This window comes from Mauremys reevesii, linkage group 2 (genome assembly GCF_016161935.1).
Source record: "Mauremys reevesii isolate NIE-2019 linkage group 2, ASM1616193v1, whole genome shotgun sequence".
In the NCBI taxonomy this organism is placed as follows: domain Eukaryota; kingdom Metazoa; phylum Chordata; order Testudines; family Geoemydidae; genus Mauremys; species Mauremys reevesii.
Window position 1 is genome coordinate 241,263,419 of NC_052624.1, and position 24,347 is coordinate 241,287,765.

The 24,347-nt window shown below is 40.8% G+C and overlaps 1 protein-coding gene across 1 annotated transcript in view; it reads left to right on the forward strand.

The window, feature by feature from the left end:
• CNBD1 (cyclic nucleotide binding domain containing 1) overlaps positions 1 to 24,347 on the forward strand; it is a 287,700-nt gene that overhangs the window by 224,545 nt on the left and 38,808 nt on the right. The window contains exons 9-10 of the mRNA XM_039521942.1: positions 428 to 537; positions 2,534 to 2,684. Coding sequence (XP_039377876.1) covers positions 428 to 537; positions 2,534 to 2,684 — 261 coding nt within the window. The remainder of the gene's footprint in view (positions 1 to 427; positions 538 to 2,533; positions 2,685 to 24,347) is intronic.

The following is a 24,347-nucleotide window of genomic DNA, read 5'->3' on the forward strand; positions in this document are numbered from 1 at the left end:
ACTCAGATATGCTCCTGTTTTTGAACAAAAGCCTCAACTAAAACTAAAAAGAATATGACTTCACTCTTTTTTTGGGGGGGAGGGGTATGTCATTGCCACAGTCTATTGCTGTATTAATTCTATACATAATTACTGCAAGTTAAGGTCCCAGTACTGCAATCGACAATGTGTTGATGGATTGCTGTACCCAGGCAAAGCCCCACTAACTTCCATAGGGCTACACATATGTGCAGCAGTCTGCCTGTATATTGTAAATTTCGGGACTGGGGCCTGATATTAGAATAATGAACCATGTAATTTCTGAATACCACATAATAGACTGAATTAAAATTCATTCTTGCAATATGCTGAATTTTTGCAATATTATAAATGTTCTTTTACCAACAACTGTTGAGAAAATTTTTGCTTGTTGCTTTTCTTGTTGCAGTACTTTTAAAAGGAGGAGAAATCAGTACATTTGTAGGATTTATTAAATCTGGATACTGTAATGTTTTCAGAGAAACGGAGGCACTTGTGAAACTACCATTGGGGAAAATGGTAAGCTCATTTATGTCTTGGAAATAAGCATTTCACTTGTTTCTTAGGGTCTGCTTCTGCAAACCTTACTCTTGTTGACAGGGACTTTCTAGTACGGTCCCCAGAGGAATGTGTTCTTGGCCTACAGTTATTGAATATCTTTATCAATGGTCTGGAAGAAAATGCAAAAGCATTGCTGGTAAAATTTATAGATGACAAAAAAAACAGTGGAGAGGGAAGTTATGTTGCGGACAGGTCAGTTGTATAGACTAACCTGGATCTCTTGGTAACATGGGCTTATTTGAACATATGTTTTAACACAGCCAAATGCAAGGTCAGACATCTAGGAACAAAGAATATAGGTTACACTTATGTGTTGGAATACTGCACCTTAGAATGCTGTGACTCTGAAAAAGTCTTATGAATCATGGTAGATAACCAATTGAACATGACCTTCCAGTGCAGTATTATAGCTAAGAGGGTGAATATGATCCTTGGATCCAGGGGAATACCGAGTAGGAGAAGGGAGGTGATATTACTTATGTATATGGCTTTTGATCATTACTGGAGTCCAGTTTTGGTGTCTAGACTTCAAAAAGGATGTTGACAAAATGAAAAGAGTTCAGAAAAGAGCTGCAAGAATGATTTGAAATCTGGAAAACATACCTTCTAGTGAGGGGATAAAGATGCTTGATCTATTTAATCTAAGAGATGGTTAAGAAGTAACTTGTTCACTGTCTACAAATACAATATGGGGAAGAGATTTCTGATAGTTGATGGCTCTGTAATCAAGCAGAAAAAGGCAGAACAAGATCTAATGGCTGGAAGTTGAAGTTAGACAAATACAGAATAGAAGTAAGACAGCGGAATTACTTATCTGGGGTTTGGGGGAACTCTATTACTTGAAGTCTTTAAATCAGGATTGGATATCTTTATAAAAGATATAGTATAGCTTAACCAGCAGATGTGGGCTTGCTGCAGAAATTACTGGGTGAAGTTCTTTGCCCTGTGTTAGAAGGTCAGGCTAGATGATCATAGTGATCCCTTCTGGCCCTAAAATCTGTGAATCTAAGCACTTACTCAGTGGGACTATGTACATGAGTAAGAACAGAACAACATAGGGATGCAGAATCAGACCATTAATTGTTTGGGCTTTAAACACTACTATAAATAGAAAGCAATAAATTAGCTCTTGCTGAAAGACAATGTTTTCAGTAATAGATTTTTGGTATTTGGCGTACAAAGTAAGGTGCTTTGGATCCAAAAGGAATAAGGTAGAAGCTGCAGCTACCAAAAGAGGAAGGAGCTACTCAACATGAGTAAGGATATATCTGGCTAAAAAGCAAAACTAGCAAGATTTTAATTGGTGACCGTTTGTATTCTGCTTTGAGCAGGTCATATGATTAAATTTTAGAGGAAAAATAAGAAAATAGTTTACTTTCACTTATGAAATTGAAATTTGGAACAAAATCAGCTTTTTGCATTTTCTCATGCTCTGATGCAGAAAAATAACTAGACTCCTACATTTTTGTAGAAAAGCATCATTGTGGGCAGGCACAATCATTTTAAATGGAACAGCCATTGTTTCCACAAGCGATCATAAAATTAATATTCACGACTGCTCTTGTCATTTGGGTAAACTGCAAATTCTATTTTAAATTGCCAGTTTAGTGAAATGAAATATAGTTTACATATGTTTTCAGAGTGTAGTAGCAGTGTTGGTCCCAGGATATCAGAAACAAGGTGTGTGAGGTAATATCTTTTGTTGGACCAACCTCTGTGGATGAAAGAGACAAATTTTTGAACTTATACACAGCTCCTTTTTGGATGACCTGAAGAAGAGCTCTGTGTAGCTTGAAATTTTGTCTCTTTCACCCACAGAAGTTGGTCCAATAAATCTATTACCTCACCCACCTTGTCTCTCCTATATTTTATATTAAAAATGCTCATAAAATGTATTAGTTAAGCTATGCTGTAATGTTATGTGGTATACTGAACATATTTGTTTCCCAATCAGGTTAAACAAACCAGACAGGTTCTTGTGGGTCAGCTCCATGAGAAACAGTCCTTTGGAGAAGTGAGCATTCTTCTTCAGACCCCTTTCACATGCAGAGTCGTAACAGCGACAGATGTTAAATTGGGCATAATTGATGCCAGTGCTATACTAGGTAAGTATTAAGGGATGCTTTTTTGGGGGGGGGCATTTTATCATCATCAATCAATGAGTCAAGCAATAATGTGTGAACCTCAAAAAGATTTGAATGTCTTTCAGTTCAGATATAAACATCCAAAATGTGGGTGCCTATCCAAACCTTAAGTGAACCATTGAACTGAATTTCCCCCTCACTCCCTGCTTTGCCAAGATTTTTTGGTGACTGTCAACAGGCCATGCAAACCATGCAATAGGCCTCCAAGCCTGTCACACTCAAAACGTGCTCCTGGATTCTTTCTTCTCCCCACAAATAACCCCCTTAATTTCTTTTGTGGGGTTGGTCGGACTATATGACATCATATTCTTATCATATGACATCATAGGCGGTGGTTCTTTATGGAACGTGAGACCAGTAATTTGGAGCGTGCACTAAGGCCAATAGTCCATTCTCAGATTCTGTGATCCAAAAAAAGCCTTGAAACTCTTGTTTTCAACAAAAGATAATATTTTACACTGGAGACGCTGTAACTGTTGCTACTCATGAGATAATTATTTTAAAAGTGGGCCCAATTCTTCTTTCACTTATTCTGCTTTTACAACAGTGTAACTACACCATCTTCAACGGAGTCCATTCTAGTTTACTTCTGTAAAACTGGGAGAAGAATCAGACCCATAGTGCTTAGTTTTTAAGTGTTAAGAACAAATCTTGCATTCGGACATGCATGACTTTACTGGGAAGTCTGTGTGTGCATCTGAGAATGCCACATGACCCTACAATTTTATTGGTTGTTGGGGTTCTCTGCTTTGCTTCTCTCCTGTGACCTTCCTACCAATTCCCCCGTCTCTGTTCCTTTTTCTGGCCTGGCTTAGACATAGCAAAATGTGTAAGGGAAAATCTACAGGATGTTACTGGGCTCTGGGACCCTTCGCTTTTGTAGGGTCCCACAGCTTGAGTTTCAGCCCAAGCCCAAATGTCTTTACTGCAATTTTATTGCCCCTCAACCTGAGTCTTGCAATCCCAAGTCAGCTGACCCAGGCCAGCCATGGCTGTTTCCTTTCAGTGAAGACATACTCTTAGGCATCTAAAGTTGTATTAATAGTGCCTACCTTTCAACAGTCATGTCTGATAATGTTGATCTCTCTGCCTGCCTCCTTTTTATATACGTTTTCTCTGATTATCTAATATCTCCTGTTTATATCCATCACTTTCAATTTTCAGGTCCCGCTATTTATCAAATAATGCATGGGCAAACTTGTTTGTTAAATGTTCATAGTTGTATTCTCTCATTTAGTTATTCATTTAAAATGGACCCATGTTCTATTGCTAACCTGGTGAACATTCAGATGTGTAAATAGCTGATATCGGAAAGCAAGAAACTGTGTAAGGATGAACATGCATGACCATCACCCCTTGTCATTCTACATTATGGGAATAAGGAATCTATATTTAAACTTGTCATCACATATGATTGATATTTTAAACAGGTCGTTTTGCATCCTAATTTCAGAACTCTAAACAGATCAGCTCAAAATCATTGTGTTCTTCACATTAATAATGTATGAACTTCAAGAGGCTTGGTGCACACAAACAGCTGTAGCAGTTGTTCTATAATCTCACTGGATCTCACAAGTTATGTATGATTTCAGTCAAGGGTTTGGTTCTTGGATGGGAGACTCAGGGAACTTGTATTTGCTGCAAGAAGTGTTGTTCCTAATTTGATAGATGGCACTGTTCCTTTGGAATCTATATTAAACCAGTGTGTCAACAAAAAGCTGTGAATAACTGTGCAGCTAGAGGTGCCATCTCATTACATCAAATAAGACGTGTCACCAAACTCCTGACCACTTGTGATTAGTAGAGATCCCAAGATAATTTTTAAGTATCAGAGGGGTAGCCGTGTTAGTCTGGTTCTGTAGAAGCAGCAAAGAATCTTGTGGCACCTTATAGACTAACAGACGTTTTGCAGCATGAGCTTTCGTGGGTGAATACCCACTTCTTCGGATGCAAGCAGTGGAAATTTCCAGGGGCAGGTGTATATATAAGCAAGCAAGAAGCAAGCTAGAGATAATGAGGTTAGATCAATCAGGGAGGATGAGGCCCTGTTCCAGCAGCTGAGGTGTGAAAACCAAGGGAGGAGAAACTGGTTCTGTAATTGGCAAGCCATTCACAGTCTTTCTTTAGTCCTGAGCTGATGGTGTTAAATTTGCAGATGAACTGGAGCTCAGCAGTTTCTCTTTGAAGTCTGGTCCTAAAGTTTTTTTGCTGTAGGATGGCCACCTTAAAATCTGCTATTGTGTGGCCAGGGAGGTTGAAGTGTTCTCCTACAGGTTTTTGTATATTGCCATTCCTAATGTCTGATTTTTGTCCATTTATCCTTTTCCTTAGAGACTGTCCAGTTTGGCCGATGTACATAGCAGAGGGGCATTGCTGGCATATGATGGCATATATTACATTGGTGGACGTGCAGGTGAATGAACCGGTGATGGTGTGACTGATCTGGTTAGGTCCTGTGATGGTGTTGCTGGTGTAGATATGTGGGCAAAGTTGGCATTGAGGTTTGTTGCATGGGTTGGTTCCTGAGCTAGAGTTACTATGGTGCGGTGTGCAGTTGCTGGTGAGAATATGCTTCAGGTTGGCAGGTTGTCTGTGGGCGAGGACTGGCCTGCCACCCAAGGCCTGTGAAAGTGTGGGATCATTGTCCAGGATGGGTTGTAGATCCCTGATGATGCATTGGAGGGGTTTGAGCTGGGGACTGTATGTGATGGCCAGTGGAGTCCTGTTGGTTTCTTTCTTGGGTTTGTCTTGCAGTAGGAGGCTTCTGGGTACACATCTGGCTCTGTTGATCTGTTTCCTTATTTCCTCATGTGGATACTGTAGTCTTGAGAATGCTTGGTGAAGATTTTCTAGGTGTTGGTCTCTGTCTGCGGGGTTAGAGCAGATACGGTTGTACCTCAGTGCTTGGCTGTAGACAATGGATCTTGTGGTGTGCCCAGGATGGAAGCTGGAGGCATGAAGGTAGGCATAGCGGTCGGTAGGTTTTCGGTATAGGGTGGTGTTAATGTGACCACCACTTATTTGCACCGTGGTGTCTAGGAAGTGGACCTCCCGTGTAGATAGGTCCAGGCTGAGGTTGATGGAGGGGTGGAAGCTGTTGAAATCATGGTGGAATTTTTCCAGAGTCTCCTTCCCATGGGTCCAGATGATGAAGATCATCATCAATGTAGCGTAGGTAGAGAAGGGGCATGAGTGGACGGGAGCTGAGGAAGCGTTGTTCCAGGTCGGCCATAAAAATATTGGCATATTGTGGGGCTATGCGGGTGCCCATAGCGGTGCCACTGATCTGGAGATATATATTGTCATTAAATTTGAAATAGTTGTGTGTGAGGATAAAGGCACAGAGCTCAGCAACCAGTTGTGCTGTGGCATCATCAGGGATACTGTTCCTGACAGCTTGTATTCCATCAGTGTGTGGGATGTTTGTGTAGAGAGCCTCTACATCCATGGTGGCTAGGATGGTGTTTTCTGGAAGGTCACCAATGCATTGTAGTTTCCTCAGGAAATCAGTGGTGTCACGGAGATAGCTGGGAGTGCTGGTAACATAGGGTCTGAGTAGAGATAATTTTTGTAAGATGATGGTTGTTAACCCAGCGGCCCTGCCGAATTCCAATGCAGGTAATTACATTCTGCCTGCTTAAATTCCCCTAGCAGATTCAGTTGGAAGCAGTTTTCTTTCTTTACCTCTTTTTCTAAATTACTGTTGTAAATCTCAGAGGTTGTTATATTTCAGTGATAGGTGAAGATAACCCTACAAATCCTTTATTTGTCCCAGTGGGTGCCATGTGAGGGTACTAAATAAATGTATAAATTAGTATGACAACTACCTCAGAATTCAAAGCAAAAAAAATTAGCAAACTACTGTAGAAGTCGAAAGCATTATTATTATCAATTATTATTCAATGTGTTTATGATGAACCCATCAATATGGAATAGGAACACCTGGATGCATTATCTGAATTTATCTGTATCTCTTCTGTCAGGAAATCATGTGAAATCTTGCTAGAAGAGTTTCTGGCAAGATTTCCAGTATTTCCTAGGTTCAACAAGGACATACATACCCCAAGAATAGCCTTACCTACAATAGTTGGTTTCATCCATTCTGGCTAAAGTCCAGCAAATACAGAAGTACATTGAACAAAAAATTTAAAATGTTAATGAACATTTTCAAGGCTCAGTAAAGTTTCAGTTTGAAGTTTCTGCAAAGATTTGGGTCGCTTCTAACTTTATCTGAGATAATTCATCCATATGAGTTTTCTTTTCTTTCAATGGAAATCTCAGTCTGTCAGCAAGGGTGACTTTTTAGATACTTCCTAAACAATACCTACTCCTTCCTACATCCCATGCAAATTCATTTTTTGGTAAGTAGAAATGTTTGAGGATTTTAATAACAATACAATAAGAGATAAAAAGGAAAATGTTCTCCAACTTGTCATCACTGTAGCATCATCTAAATATCTATGGCCAGTTAGGCCATCAAGTTTGAGAATGTAGCTATTGTAGATCCTTATAGAAGGTATGTCTAGCCGCAAGTGCGGTGTACTGTATTGTAGCATAGCCTGAGTTAGCTGACTTGGGCTCACGGGGCTCAGGCTGTGGAGCTAAAATTTGCAGTGTAGATGTTTGGGCTTAGGCAGGAGCCTGGGCTCTGGGACCCTTCCCCTTTGTAAGGTCCCACAGCTTGAGCTTCAGCACAAGCCCAAATGTCTACACTGCAATTTTATTGCCCCTCAGCCTGAGCCTTGCAATCCCAAGTCAGCTGACCCAGGCCAGCCGCGGCTGTTTCCTTTCAGTGTAGATGTATTCTTAGGCATCTAAAGTTGTATTAATAGTGCCTACCTTTCAGCAGTCATGTTTGACAATGTTGATCTCTCTGCCTGCCTCCTTTTTTATATATATTTTCTCTGATTATCTAATATCTCCTGCTTATATCCATCACTTTCAATTATCTGATCCTGCTATTTATCAAATAATGCATAGGCAAACTCTTGTTTGTTAATTGTTCATAGTTGTATGCTCTCATTTAATTATTCATTTAAAATTGACCCATGTTCTACTGCTAACCTGGTGAACATTCAGATGTGTAAATAGCTGATATCGGAAAGCAAGAAACTGTGTAAGGATGAACATGCATGACCATCACCCCTTGTCATTCTACATTATGGGAATAAGGAATCTATATTTAAACTTGTCATCACTTTTAAATTTCAGACTTGATAGTTTCATGGCATGCCCCTTTAATATAGTGTGTGCATACTGCTACATTAGTGGGAACAGTGCTGAATTTAAAGGATTGGAAAGCTACCATAACTGGAACAGTGTCCGAAATATGCAGGCAATATACAAACTAAAGGATATCGTGTAGCTAAGATGGTTACAATTGCAAGGGCATTCAAAGTAAGACACTTTCATCATGGCCTATAACGAAGAAAACTCCTTTGGATCCTTTGCACATCCCTGAAGGGGCACATAACCCCCAAAAGTATTAGAGATGAAGTAGAGCCATAGCCCAGTCCCCTCCTGTGGAGCATGTTGGGTGCTCTTGGGAGAGCAGGATGCACCAGCATACATCAACAACTCTGTGCACCAGAGAGCAGGCAGGATTGTGGTTCTCTAAAACGTAGTCGCTCTCTAACTCTTCCTGAGGCAGTACGACAGCCCCAACTCAGGACTGTGTCTGAAGGGCATATTTTGTTTTGCAGTTTATGGAACTAGATCAAAAGCTGAATGGTTGTTAGCTCTATGGTTGACCAGGGTATCAGAGCTGGTCCTCCTGACAACTAGTGAGTCCCGGGGAAGTGAAAATCCTAAATCCTATGAGTTCCTCTTATCAGGGAATACTAAATCCTAGATTAACACTAATTCTGTTTTGTTCTACATTGTCATAATGAGTGTATCCATTCTTGCAGTAGGGCCCAATTCTTTTCCCATTTAAATGGATGGGATTTTTGGCATTGACTTCACTCAGAAGTGGGATCAGGTCCCTAACGGGTACCTTGAAAGTTGCATGAATAGAAGCAGTTGATAATCTCCTTTTGTGATGGTTACAGGTTCCTGCAAGCCAGTCAGCTCAATACAATATGGTCTTGGATTAAATCTCACATAGAAAATTCAGATCTAGACATGGCCAGACTTGCAGCTCATTCCATCAGAGGATTATTAGCTTCTGCAGCAAGCTAGCAAGGAATAGGATGCTGCTGTGATCCTTTCTTAGGTGTGCTGACCTCGAGACAGAAGGTGAAGTCCTGGCCCCATTGAAGTCAGTGGAAGTTTTGCCATTGGCTTCAGTGGGGCAATATTTCACTCAGAATCCTCAGTAGACACTACTGAAGAGCCTGACAGGTACCAGAATGGTTGAATTCTCATTTGTAAAAAATAACATGTCTTTAGAGAAGCAGGTTATCTTGAATTAAATAGTAGCCCCACCCGCTTGGTGTAATGTAAAGAGCTAAACTGTATATGTTAAAAATGAGTGTTTATTTGTCTAAAATAAAAAGAATGATCTTTTCTTAAATCAGAGGTAACCAATTTTTTTCTAGTTCTCATGTGTAATTTACAGAGCATTGAATGACAACTTTACAATCAATTCAATTTGTCTAATTATTACCAAAGGTCCCAGTGAAGTAATAAACAGGAAGCCTTTTCTTATGCTACTTTGCACGCTCCAGAAACTTCCAAGTTATGTGGTTTTATTTTAGTATATAGTTATTGCTGCTTGGAGAGAATAAAAAGACCTGATTTAAAGTAATAAAAGTATGGTATAAGAAACATTTATTATAATGGAATACGGATGCATTATTTTTATATATAGGGCTCACCTTCCCCCAATTGTGGTAAATTATGTCAGATTAATGGCTTGGTATTTTTTATAATAAAAAGAATTACCAACTCTTCAAATAAAAATAATCTGTGTTTATTCTGCAGAAAATAATGACCCATTATTTTTACTTATGGGGATACTTGTGCAAGTTGGGGAGAACCATGTGTAGTAATAAGGGACTATTATTTCCTTCATAAAAAACTGAATTACCAATTCTTAAATCAAAGATAATCTGTTTTTCTCCAGCATGTAATAAAAGAACTTTAACTCAGCGTGGGCAAAAATATATTTTCAACCTCTGCTAACAGAGAAACTGTCAGATTTTGCTTGACTGGATCCATGTGATAACATTAAACAGGTTATTCTTGTGTTATTATACAAAATTGATTTAATGTATTATCACTTTAGAGAATGCTGATATTAGCTCTGACTATTTATAAAGTGTCAAAATGTTGCTTAGAAGTCTGCACTGCTAGGTGATAAGTGCCCTTAATTTTATTAGATTGTTGCAGTTCCCAAGAGAGAAATGTTTTGTGTGTTCCAAGATTGGGTGAAGGTTACATGGGGAAGAAAAGAAAAACTGATTTTAAATTAAAAGTACAATCAATATACAATATATTGAGGTTGCAGCTTAATTGTCTAAAAATATACCCAACAAAGTTCCAAATGTTTGATTTTTTTTTTCTTTATAGACTCATAGACTTTAAGGTCAGAAGGGACCATTATGATCATCTAGTCTGACCTCCTGCGCAATGCAGGCCACGGAATCTCACCCACCCACTCCTTTGACCTGGTGACTGTCTCTAATGTAGATTTCTCTACCTAGAGAGTTTTAAGATTGCTTTCTAGTGTCTTTTTGAGAGGATTCCTGAGATCTCCTCTTCAATGCTCTAGGGAAGCGCTGTGCCAAGGAGGTCGAAGCCGTCGACTTGCTCAGAAACCATTATACAGGGGGTACCCCAGCTGGGTTCAGACTTTACTATTTTCCTGTTTATCTTGCTTGCTGGCTTAATTGTAGAATTAACTATTTTGAGTTTACAGTTATGCTACAGTTGAAATAATGAAAAGGAAAAAGTCTGAAACAGCAAAAGCTTTATATTAGGTTAAATATGTAACATTGCAACACGTGAAATGCAGTACATTCTACGTACATAAAGCCTGAACAATCAGGTTCTATGCAGGTGTAATGTGTAGGGTTTGGTAAGGGAAATGCGGACAGCTAGATCAATGAGAAGGACTGAGGCACTGCTCTCCAATAAAAGCTATCCCAGTGTATGGGCCACAACAGCAACCACAACCCCTCCACACCATTTATGTGGGGTGTTGATGCCAAAGGCACAAAATGAATTCAGATCTCATGGCTTCTTCAATGGCCATAACCTTTCCTGGCCTTTTATGCCAGCATGTGCAGGGCTACTGCTGAGCCCCTTTCCATGATACATAGAGGGAATGCAGGTACCCAATGTGCTCTGCCCATGTTCCCACTTGGCTACCTCTTTGTTTAAATCATACAGATGGCATTGCAATGGCCTGCCACTCTGCAAGTGAATGTCACCCTTAGATACTATGGTGATGCGTGCTAAAGAGAGCCCATAAAAAAACAAGCCCAGCTCAAATATCCACTGAAATCAATGGTTGCTATGGCTGTCCCATTGAGATAAAATAACCAGACCTTTCATTGTTATATTGACTGTGATAGGGTGTATCAGACCCTCTGGAGGCCCCTGCAGTCTTACCACACCCTGTGCCCCCAAAAGACAGTAGAGTGGGGTCCTCCGAGCAGCCTAGAGAGGCTATAGGGGAGGCAGCCAATCAGGGCCAAGTAGGCTAGTTGAAAAAGAGGTGCAGGGCCAGAGCAAGTTCAGTTTCTTGCTGGAGCTGGAGGAGCATGGATGGTGTGCTTGGCTGGCTGAGAGAGCTACAGGACCTCAGACAGAGCAGTGCTGGCAGAGACCAGAGAGCGTGAGGAGGAGTTCCTTTTTGGCTGCTGGGACTCAACCAGGAAAAGCCCCTGAGGTAAAGGCGAAGAATGTGCTGGGGCTGTGGGGAGGTGGCTCAGGGAGTCATAGCACCAACACAGCATAGCTAAAGGGGTAGAGTGGATGGCTGGTATCTGTAGGCTCCCTGGGCTGGGACCTGGAGTAGTGAGTGGGCCTGAGTCTCCCCCACTGGCTGCCAGGGAAGTGACTGGGAATTTGATACATCCCAGAAGGGGAACTGAATTATTTTAGTGGCCCAGCAGGAAAGCTGGGGCCAGAAAGACCTAGAGAGGGTGAGGACATTGTTTCCAGGGCAGCCTGGAGTATGGCTCAATACCAGGGATGAGACTATTTAAAGATAATGAGGCTAATTAACAACCTGAGTCCAAGGAGGGCTACAGGGAGAGAAAGGCCAGGCACATGCACTCCATCAAGGGATCTCCAGAGAAGTGTGCCACCCCTCTACACTGACCTTGGGTTGCTAAGATTAAAAACAGACTAATTATATTGGCTAAAATGTTATAGTATAGTTTGGTCCTTTGGTTCTGTAGCGGGGGGTGTGTGTGTGTATAATATATTAGCGGCACTGAGATGGAGAAATGTGCCTTTTGTACATTTCACATCCTTTGAATGTCATCTTACAATGACACACTTAATAGGAAAGATTATACTGTATATTTCCACAGATGAGAACCATTCCATTCCCAGGAGCTCTTCAGGAACACAGAATGTGATTTAGCATTGCTGCCTTAGCCAATGACAAATTGAGGAGTTTTGCTTGTTGTAATAGAAATTTTATGTGGCCTTAGGCATTTGCTGGAAAATGAAGAAACGTTACATTATGCCTAAGGAATCTGAATAACCCTTTACAGCTGCAAATCCCAGAGTTCCCTTACAGTTTCTATGGGAAGATAGCTAGGAGACCATATATTTTTGAAATGAGCACTTTCCAATTGCATTTAGTGGGTCTGTCTAACTTCATTTGTGGCAAAAAGACAGAATTAGCCATATATTTGTTTTTATAGACTTTAGCGTATTAATAATGCCTTTAGAATATATTTTGAAATCCAGCTATACAATGTAAAATAGAGAATTTATGTTTTCATATCATGAAAGGTTGTGTTTGTCCACTAATTTTGGATGTCAGTACAAGGAAATAAAATCTGCATGATTTATTAACGTATTTTGTTCAGTGCTCGTGGTTCTGTTTTCTGAGTGTGCAGATTTTTTTACCCATTATTTTTCTAATAACTGAGTGAAATTTACTAGATTATAATTACCAGAATGTTCCTCCTGCAGCTCCTTTCCCAGACCTAAAGAAGAACTCTGTATGGCTCAAAAGCTTCTCTCCCACCAACAAAAGTTGGTCCAATAAAAGATATTACCTCACCAACCTTGCTTTCTTCGGCACCATATTTGCTACTCTAATCCTTTGGTTTTGCATGCTTCCATTAGCAGTTTTGGACTTAATACCCCAGTGACTTGTATCTAGTATATTCATTTATACTTGTATAAAGTGGTTGTAACAGGCTACCATGCTTCTTTAGTAGTGTTTTAGATCCACTTTGCACTCCATTTGCACAAGTGTAAATGATGGCACAAAGAGCAAAGCAAAAAAGAATCATGCCTCTTTGTTTTTCCCCCCTGTATTTTAGTGTGATTGAAATTATACTTAATGAATGAATGGTAACTGCCACAATTCTTTTTCCTTTGGTCTATCTGTTGTTTTTAAAAATGGCTTTCACTGGTAATGGTCAGATCTCAAAAGCAGCGCCCAGCAGTTCCCGAATCTGGCCATTTAATTTCCAGGTTACTAAATGGGAGCTGTGCTCTTCTGAAAAAACAGCCATAAATTTCAGAGAGCGTCTTCGTCTATACTTAACTGATTGTTGAAATGGTGCTTTATCAGAAATCAGTTCAGCTGAAGTGATGTGGGGTTAACTGAACAGGTGCTGACTTTAGGTTGTCCTTGTCTACACTTACAGATAAAGCACTGGTTCAGTTAAACTGATTACCAAAATGATTGCTGAACTGGTGCTATTTCTAACTGCAGAAAAATCCACAGGCAGGATACTCCTTCTTCCTCTCAATCTAACTCCTCAGTTTTTCCATAACCTTTCAAAAATAACTGAATGATGAACCACTGAACATTATTTGGCTAATTCACTTAAAGCCCTCAATCTATATTCTCATTGCTAATATCATTTATAGTCACTTCTCTCTTGTGCCAAGTATTCTCTCGTCTGTTTCTAGGAACTGCTAGGTAGCCAAGATCTTCATTACTTTGAAGCAAATCATTTCCTTCTGCACAAAAAAGCAGATGATGAAATGGAAAAAAAAACCCACCTTGGATCAACTGGTGCCATATCCAACACAGGGTGCCTCAGTGGGTGGATTTAGCAGCCACATGGAGGGGACTGGCTTTGCCAGCATGCCGATCAAAATCCATGGAAATCCTCACATAGTCCTGAATATCTTAAAGTATCTGTACAGAATGCCTGGTCCAAAGCCCATTGAAGTCATTGGAAGTCTTTTCATTGACTTCAGTGGGCTTTGGTAATGGCCCAGAGTGCATACCCTTCCAGATGCTGTCCTGGATTTCCTCTTCCTGTCTGTACAGATACCCACTGCAGTTTGTTGTATTCAGTGTTTCACTTTCACCCCCAGCATTATGAATTCTCTCTTTTTTATATATATACTCTATTTTTGACATCTTGTCATCAAGTCTGCCTCTAAACCTGGACAAATGTTGTGTAGTCACATTTTGTGCTGCAGTCTGTCCCCTTTTCCCCTCTATCTACAGTTGTGAATTTACTTACCCATTGAACCGCAAATACAGGTTTTGTCATACATTATAGACTGGGCATTAGAGGAGACTGGAAATCCAGAAACATGGGTTCTTCTTTTGACTGTGCTGCTGACCTGTTATGTCACCTTGGACAAACCATTTAACTTCTTTGTGCCTTACTTTCTCTCATTTATAAAATTAGTATAATAACAAACCACTTAAAGTTGTAGTATGTAATCCAAATAGACTGCAAAAGTCTGAAATGAGAATCTATCCTGTAAAGGGCTCAGAACAAACACTAGTGCAGACATCTCCTCTTCTTGGAGACGTTACAGCAAATATTAATTAGTTTAGAAAAGCTTAACCAGTATGCTGAATTCTAGGTGCATTGTGATCTAGTGATTGCTTTCTAGTCATTCAGGCTTCTGTATTGCACCCATCATGTAACTGTAGCATGGTGACTTGGGCCGTCAGCAGGCCTCCAACAGCTTTGGGCCTCCAACTCCAGTCTTTGTCAGTTTAATTTCTGGATGAGATTTTAGCTGGATTGGTCTTGTTAGTGGTAACTCACAGCTCTAACCTCTTTAGGGGCCAGGAGTCATAGCTCTGGGGTGTGTGGTGAGACCCAGGACCTCCCTCTCCACCAGGTCCCATCCCAGGACCCTGAAAGTGAAGCAGCATGCACCTGCCCTGTGTCTGGCTGGATCACTCGCCCATCTTTCCCTGGGCCACTTCCTACAGCCCTTGCATCTCAGTTTGGGGCATGGTCATCATGGATTTAGTCTTCACTTCAAACCCCCATTCTCTGGGGCCTTCTTGAGCCTCTGCCTCTGCCAACTGTTCTTCCTCCCTTTTTGGGCGGGGGGGAGGGAGGGTGTAGGAGCAGAGGAAAGAGCACAACAAGGTCCCCTCAGTAGAAACTTCCTCTCCTGTTACAGCTCTGCAGGACTTCCCCAGGAACTGGCCTCTCTTCCCCTCCCTGCCATGCCCCTTGACTGGGGCTGCCAAGGCTCCCTTTATTCTGGTCTTCTCCCCAGAAGCAGGCTTGTTGGGGGCCTCCCTGCTCCAGCCCTTCCCCTGTGTCTGCCTTAGTGTGAGGTTTATAAACCTCATCACAGTAATCTAAACACCTAGTAGCTGGAGCACATGCCTAGGAGTCAGGACTCCTGGATTTTATCTCCAGCAATACTACTGACTTGCCATGTGTCCTTGAGCAGGTCATTTAACATCTGTACTTCAGTTTACAAGTAAACAGAATCTTTTCTGACTTCCAGCCTTGAAAACCTAAGTTCCTAGGATCTGAGAATTAAGCTGAGTCCTTTCCTTCTCACATCACTACCACTAAAGTTCTGCAGTAGGATTCCATTACAGTTGTAAACTAGAGCTTGTCAGAAACTTTTTGATGTTTTGTTGTTGTTGTTGTTGTTGTTTCGCTGGAAAATGCCAGTTTGTCAAAACTAACATTTTGTCAAAAACAACCCTTTCCTGAAAAAAGTTCCTGTTTTTTGAGAAGTTTCAAATTTGTCAATATCCCGTTTCAACATTTTCAAAACAAAAGGTTGCTTTTCAGTTCAAAATGACATTTCATTAAAAAATGTAAATGAATTTATAGTAAAGTAGAAAAAAGGTCAAAATCAAACCAAAACATTTTGAAAAATTATCAAAACAATGTTTTGGTTGACCTGATGTGAATTTCTTTCTTTCTGATTGACAAAAATTTGAGATTATGATTTTTTTTGTCACAATTCCAAGACAGAACAAATTCTGAAATCTTGAAAATTGTCATGCGATGGGCAAACCATTTCCTATTTAACTCTTTTGAAACTCACTGCCTTCAGGTTATGCCCTAAGACACTGAAGGCAATGAGATTGCACAGATGTAATTGATGAGAACTTGGTAAGAAATGCTAATGGCATTAAATAAAGAATAGAATCTAATTTGCTTTTTGGCTCTGGAGGTCTAACAGGAGTATAAAGAAGTAAAAACTTTGTATCTACACTCAAGTCCATAAATATGTCTCTGAATACACCTAAGGAACAGCCATTTTTACATAGTCGACCAAATATCAGATCATCCAATTTAATTTTTTAAGATCATGTTTCTTTCTTTGTAATTGTTTTCCATGTTATCCATTCTGTGCAGCTGCAGCACTTTAATATAAAATGATGTCATGTTCAGCTAAAGTATTTTTTAGATCAGTGAGTCAAATCTAAACATTCTGGGTTTTATTTCAGAGAAATCCATTTTATTAGTGATCATAACGATTCCAGAAATGAACTGAGTATTTCATGAAGCAGACCTATACGTTTAGTGATCTCTAATTTAAAGTCTGAGATATTGCATGAGTCAGAGGACACTTCTTGGCCTTCAAAATATATCTGTCTTAAATGCTGTCATGCATTAAATTATCACCATATTTCAGGATTGTAAACAATTCCTCTAAAACCAAGAGCTATCCACAAGCAAAACATGATAAATAAAAGAAACTACAACAAAACATTCAGTAATATGAAGCTGAAAAACAATTCCATGGCTTATCTACAGCTTGTCCCTTTGTACCCCTGTAGTCCGTTAATTTACATACAGCTCCTGGCAGCTTATCCTGGCTAAAGGGTCTTTTAGATGTTGTTCTTGCCCAAGGGCTTCATGACAATTGGCTATTGATCAATCAAATACATTCTGCAGACATCACCGAAAAAACATATTCAAAAGACTTTTTAGTGGTGCCAGAAAATACACTGTTCCTTTCTTACTGTGAATTTTCCTTTCCCCGCTGCTATTTGGTAATGCCTATTTGTGCTGGACAGCAGAGGCCACAAAATTGGTACTTGCAAGTCTTCCAACAAGGAAAAAGGATGAGTGGCAGGAAAGAAAATCTCTTACTTTGGAAAAAGTATTGATTTAATACAGAGCTCTCTGATATGAAGGTCCTAGTGATGTCTGTGCTTCATTTACAATCTATTTATAGGGGGAATACATAGCCCCACCAGTACATCAAGGCAGATTCTTCCAAGAAGTGTCCTCATCATGAGATTATCTTTTCTTCTTCCTTGAATTCGCACATCGTATTTTTAAAGTGTGGCAGATTGCTTGGCTGATATAATCTTTGACAGGATGCAGCTGGTGATGCTAGTATTAGTGTATTGAAAAGTGCAGCCAGCCTTCCCTGATGATCCAGTAATTTTTTTTCTCTGCTATTTTCTATCCTCTGGCACTAGCAATGATTGAAGCAATTGACCGACTGAGCCAGTGCTTCAGGACATAAAATAACAAAGGGGAAAAATAAAAAAAAGGGGGTGATGGCTAGCTATTATAGTGTACAGAAAACAACCATATGGGCTAGCAGTGACTAGGTTTGATTATCCCATAGCATAATTGATGTAAATGTAGAATCCAAGGCAAATGCCCAGATGCACTGAGAATTTTCCAGTTAACTGAATACACTGGTAGGCTGCTGCTATAGTCACATACAAATTACAGGCCTGATCCAGCAAGGGCCTGAACCTCTCCCATGCACTAAGATATGCTGAGCATTCTCAGGTTCTAATGAAGCTGGGGGTGCTTGATGCCCTGCTGGGTCAGGTTTGAAAAGAGATTCTAAAACTAGGGGTATATCTTGTAAAGGCTGTCAGAGCTGGTCAGGTTATTTATACATAACAATATCAGTGCATTATTGGCATGATTAAAAATAGCAAAACTCAAGCTCTCAAACTATATTCCTAAAGCTCAAGTTTGCAAGATGATAAGGAATACTCTGATTGTACTAAGCCTTTAAAGAATGAAAGATTCTGCCTCCTGGAGAAAAGGTTTAGCTGTAGTCAGGAATTGTTAGAACACAAAGGAGAGCAAAGCCCAAAACAGGGAATACATTGTGGTTTAAGGGGCACTGTCAATAATGTGAGGTAATGGGTGCACTAAAAAAAAGTTCATTCCGATTTCAGAAATATTACCATTTTCAGTGATGTTTTCTGTATCTAAAATGGGGACTAACTGTAGAATTGGGTAATATCTTTAGAACTAGAATGAACTTTTAAAATGAAACCAGTGTATGTTTACATAAAATATCAAAACCCACACGTTCGCAGAGTCCAATAATATTATTCATGTTTTCATCTAAAAATGTTTCAGTAAAAAATTGTGTTTGCAAGAGGTAAAGGAACAGATCATCCCTATTATGAATCCAATTTCTAGCTTTGAGATGTTACTATAGCTAGTGGTGAGGAAGAAACCGTTGGTCCTGTTCCTATAGGTCACACTGGACTAGCTTCACAAGGGAGACTTAGGCATCTAAAGGGGCAGCTAGCTGCTTAAGTCCAACATCTAGATGTCACTGGCATTCACAAAACCTCTGCTTAGCTGTCACTTAACCCTGTAGGCACTTAAAGTCCCTAAGGGCTTAAGTTTCTGCTGGTAAAGTCCCTTATGCACATACATGTGTGTTGGTGGATATGTACAAATCCACCTAACCCCTGGTGGGATTAAGATTAGATAGGCAAGGGATTATCTCGCACCTGTGAGGCCAAATCCCACAGGAGTGCTTAGAATATGTCTAACCCCCCCACAAAACACAGCGCAGGAGGAGATGCTGTCCTCCTTATACCCAACAGCCTAGTGGTTGGAGCTCTTCTCAGGAATGGGAGAGATCCAGATTCAGATCCCTACTCCTTCTGATTTGTATCAGAGGGGTAGCCGTGTTAGTCTGGATCTGTAAAAGCGGCAAAGAGTCCTGTGGCACCTTATAGACCACAGGACTGATTTGGAGAAGGAACTTGAACCCAAGTCTCCCACCTGCCAAAGGAGTGCCCTATAAGGATTCTGGGGTGGGTCTTTCTCATTCTCCTATTGAAGCTGTTCCTCTTTGCATAAACAATTAAATATTCTTTGGGCCAGAGATCGTGAGAATGACCCTATAGCACACTTGTTAAGGCACTCACTTGGAAGGGTGGAGACTTGGGTAAAAATCCTGCCTATAGATCAGGCAGACTCTGGATTTGAACCTGCATTAACCACATTCCAAGGGAGGAAAGAGTCCTGTGGCACCTTATAGACTAACAGACGTATTGGAGCATGAGCTTTCATGGGTGAATACCCACTTCGTCGGATGCATGTAGTGGAAATTTCCAGAGGCAGGTATATATATGCAAACAAGAATCAGGCTGGAGATAATGAGGTTAGTTCAATCAGGGAGGATGAGGCCCTCTTCTAGCAGTTGAGGTGTGAACACCCAGGGAGGAGAAACTGCTTTTGTAGTTGGCTAGCCATTCAGTCTTCGTTTAATCCTGAGCTGAGGGTGTCAAATTTGCAGATGAACTGAAGCTCAGCAGTTTCTCTTTGAAGTCTGGTCCTGAAGTTTTTTGCTGCAGGATGGCTACCTTCAATCTCCCTGGACATACAATAGCAGATTTATAATGTTCTCCTACAGGTTTTTGTATATTGCCATTCCTAATATCTGATTTGTGTCTATTTATCCTTTTACATAGGGACTGTCCAGTTTGGCCGATGTACATAGCAGAGGGGCATTGCTGGCATATGATGGCGTATATTATATTGGTGGACGTGCAGATGAATGAACCGGTGATGGTGTGGCTGATCTGGTTAGATCCTGTGATGGTGTCGCTGGTGTAGATATGTGGGCAGAGTTGGCATCGAGGTTTGTTGCATGGATTGGTTCCTGAGTTAGAGTTACTATGGTGCGGTGTGTAGTTACTGGTGAGAATATGCTTCAGGTTGTCGGGTTGTCTGTGGGGGACAACTGGCCTGCCACCTAAGGTCTGTGAAAGTGAGGAATCATTGTCCAGGATGGGTTGTAGATTCCTGATGATGTATTGGAGGGGTTTTAGCTGGGGACTATATGTGATGGTCAGTGGAGTTCTGTTGGTTTCTTTCCTGGGCTTGTCTTGCAGTAGAAGGCTTCCGGATATACATCTGGCTCTGTTGATCTGTTTCCTTATTTCCTCATGCAGGTATCGTAGTTTTGAGAATGCTTGGTGAAGATTTTGTAGGTGTTGGTCTCTGTCTGAGGGGTTGGAGCAGATGCGGTTGTACCTCAGTGCTTGGCTGTAGACAATGGATCGTGTGGTGTGTCCGGGATGAAAGCTGGAGGCATGAAGGTAGGCATAACAGTCGGTGGGTTTTCGGTATAGGGTGGTGTTAATGTGACCATCACTTATTTGCACCGTGGTGTCTAGGAAGTGGACCTCCCGTGTAGATTGGTCCAGGCTGAGGTTGATGGTGGGGTGGAGGCTGTTGAAATCATGGTGGAATTTTTCCAGAGTCTCCTTCCCATGGGTCCAGATGATGATGTCATCAATGTAGCATAGATAGACAAGGGGCATGAGTGGACGAGAGCTGAGGAAGCGTTGTTCCGGGTCAGGCATAAAAATGTTGGCATATTGCGGGGCCATGCGGGTGCCATATTGTGGGTGCCACTGATCTGGAGGTATATATTGTTATTAAATTTGAAATAGTTGTGTGTGAGGATAAAGGCACAGAGCTGAGCAACCAGTTGTGCTGTGGCATCATCAGGGATACTGTTCTTGACAGCTTGTATTCCATCTGTGTGTGGGATGTTTGTGTAGAGATCCTCTACATCCATGGTGGCTAGGATGGTGTTTTCTGGAAGGTCACCAATGCATTGTAGTTTTCCCAGGAAATCAGTGGTGTCATGGAGGTAGCTGGGAGTGCTGATGGCATAGGGTCTGAGTAGAGAGTCCACATATCCAGACAGTCCTTCAGTGAGAGTGCCAATGCCCGAGATGATGGGGTGTCCAGGATTTCTGGGTTTGTGGATCTTGGGTAGTAGATAGAATAACCCTTGTCAGGGCTCTAAGGGTATGTTGAGTTCTGGTGTTAGTGTGGGGAGTGTCCTGAGTAGATGGTGCAGTTTCTTAGTGTATTCCTCAGTGGGATCAGAGGGAACTGGCCTGTAGAATTTGATATTGGAGAGTTGTCTGGCACCCTCCTTTTGGTAGTCAGACCTGTTCATAATGACAACAGCACCTTCTTTATCAGTCTCTTTGATTATAATGTCAGGGTTGTTTCTGAGGCTGTGGATGGCATTGCGTTCTGCACAACTTAGGTTATGAGGCAAGCGATATTATTTTTCCACAATTTCTGCCTGTGCACGTTGGCGGAAGCATTCTATGCATAGGTCCAAACTGTCATTTCGACCCTCAGGAGGAGTCCATGTGGAGTTCTTCTTCTTGTGCTGTTGGTGGGAGGGTATCTGTGTATCAATGCACTGTGTGCTAACCACTGGATTATTGGATATGAGGCGCTGGGGAGGGGGTAGTTTCGCAAGAAAGGGCTGACCTAGCTTAGGTGTACAATTCCAGGAGAAGATTCCGTTCCCTCCAACCCACAGTTACGTGCCTAACTCCCATAGAGGGGTGGGACTTAAACTTGTATTAACTAGATGGAAAAATGGGCCTAAAGAGTCAAAGATGTGAACATGACCCTGTCACTACTTAAAATTGCAACATGAACAAGTTTTGGGGTTTGGAATGCAGAGGTCTCTGCCTGTTTAGTGCCATGGCAAACATACTATTACAAATCCTTTAACCCTTTTATTAAAGATACAGAAAGAAGGAAAAACAGTTAAAGCATTTGGAAAGTAAAGTATTAAGGCGTTCAATATAACAACATTCCTTGTTCCCTTTCCCATTAGCTGGAGAGAGTCTTTAGAAAGAATGTCCCCCTAATGTTTGACAGTCTCTTAGATAGTAATAATTGGCCTTTTGGGGAAAGAGAAAAGGAGTTATTTGAGATGGGCTAGAGCTGTCATGGTGGCGGCTGTTGTTAAAGTCTAATCCAATTTTCTAGAAGGCAGAACAAGACAAACACACACAAAAGGGCGGAAAAAAGAACAGTAATGATAGAAAATGCAGCTTCTGTCTCCGGTATTGACTCTCACTTGCAAACTCACTGTTGGAGAAACACAGGCACAGCACACAGTTTTATCACCCACTCCGAGACTTGAAAACTTACCCTAGCTAGCCTGACACTAGTATATTATTACATTTAGCTGCCTTTTTGGTCACAGGCTTACAGCAGTGTTGCAAAACATACAGTTTTGGCTGACTAAGCCAGGCTCTTATTAGACACAAGGAAAAAGGAGAGAGATAGGAAAAAGAAGAAATAAAGTATGGAAGGAAAAGGACACATGGGTGGAGGGAGGAGAGACAAAGTCTTACATCCCAGATGGTGTTTGGGATTTAACTGGAACCAGTGGAGACAGTTGTCATGTGGGTCCTTCTCTCTGACCTGATTTTGTCAGTTCATCTCTCAGGTTTAGGATGAAGTTCTGGGGTCTCAGGAGATGGTGAGCATGGCAGCCATAATGGTGAAGCTTGCTTCCTTATCTTCTTTAAATTAGCCACCATCTGTGTTCATCTGTCTGTTCATCTTTTCTCCCAAAAGTCTCTTTCTGAGGACCCCAAAAGGGAGTGGTGGTTGGAATAATATTTTATTTACCAATTAGGTCCGTTTTGTGACACATCAGTTTTGATTTATTGATTTGTTTCAGGCCCACACTACTTTTGTTTAGTAGGCATGATCTCAACACTGTCCTTGAGTTATGTTAGTAAGCCTTTTTGTTTTGATTAATTCAATCTTTGTCTCCCTTTTTTACCTTTTCCCATCAACACTTGTTCCTGTGATATTTTTATGAACTTTCACTCGCTGTTCACAATTAAGATAATAGGGTAAATATGTAGGGCCAAACGGGCCAGACACCACTCCACAGCATTTCCTTCTGGCTAGTTTAGGCAGCTCCTTGCTCAGTGTGCTGGCTTCTGTCAATACCTTTCTTAGATACCAAACTCTCCCACTGCATTGTGTCAGGAGCCTGGCTGCCTCAGTTTGGTGTTGTGAAGTCCACTAGGTGGCAGTGTACCTAAAAATAAGGTGCTGCAATGCCCAAGGCCTCCTTGTGAATTTGGCCCATTCTTACTAAAATTATGACACATCCTTTAACAGTGCACTCTTTACCTATTGCAGATTTAATTCCATTGAAATGGACTTGGCTATGCTGGCTAGCACATGTACAGATAAGAAAAGCTTAGTATATTGCAAAGATTAAAAACATAGCTGGGCAATAATATAAATTAACCTCTGATGACTGTGTCTGACAAAATGTTCAGCAAGAGTTGATAGGAAGTGACCAAGAAGCATTTATAAATAAGGTTGAGTAAATCTGCTGAATATAGTCCACAACTGGCTATTATAAAAGGCATAATGTAAATTACTAATTGTATCTGTAGCCTTTGTTTTTGTAGAATACTGACTACTGGAGACTGAACTGGGCCATTACATTCAGGCAGTTCTAGGAGCTGCATTGATCCAAAGTTCTAGATGAAGTGAGCTACATATACTGAGTTGGTCAAGTTTAAACATTTTCCAAGTTTGTTTATTCATTCATTCTGTTTTCTTGACCTTTATTGTCCTTTTCTGTATAGAGATATAAAGAGAGCTTGATAGGGCTTGCTGCTGCAATATGGAAGGCATATAAAACATGAACCTGAGGTCATCCTGCTAACTCTTTTTAAAGTTTTGTAACTTTTGTGTGCTTTAAAAGCATTATTGAAGTCATATCCGGAAGGGTTTTCTGGCATTATGGAATTTACTATAATAACTGCAAGTCACTTTATAAGATGAAGGCCCAACAGACTGGTATTGTTTGCCTGGTTTTTCAACCCAAGGAAGAAGTATTTAAGAGATTTGTGGATCTTGGAGAAAAAAACTGAAATCTGTACAACAGAGGTTAAATAGCCTCTTTGGGCTCTATTTTCAAATGTTTGTGCTGTTTAGGACTGTGTTTGAAAACAGAACCAAAGGGCAGAAATTGATCCTGAACAGCACACCCTACATAGGATTAGGCACATGTAGGATCTTCTATAAACTAGTGAGAGTATGTGAGGCTATTTCTGCACTCTGCAGAAATTAGAAGTCAGAAAATGTAGAACTCTAATTGGTTGAGCTTATATTTTACAGTATAGTGCAGGGGTTGGCAACCTTTCAGAAGCAGTGTGCCGAGTCT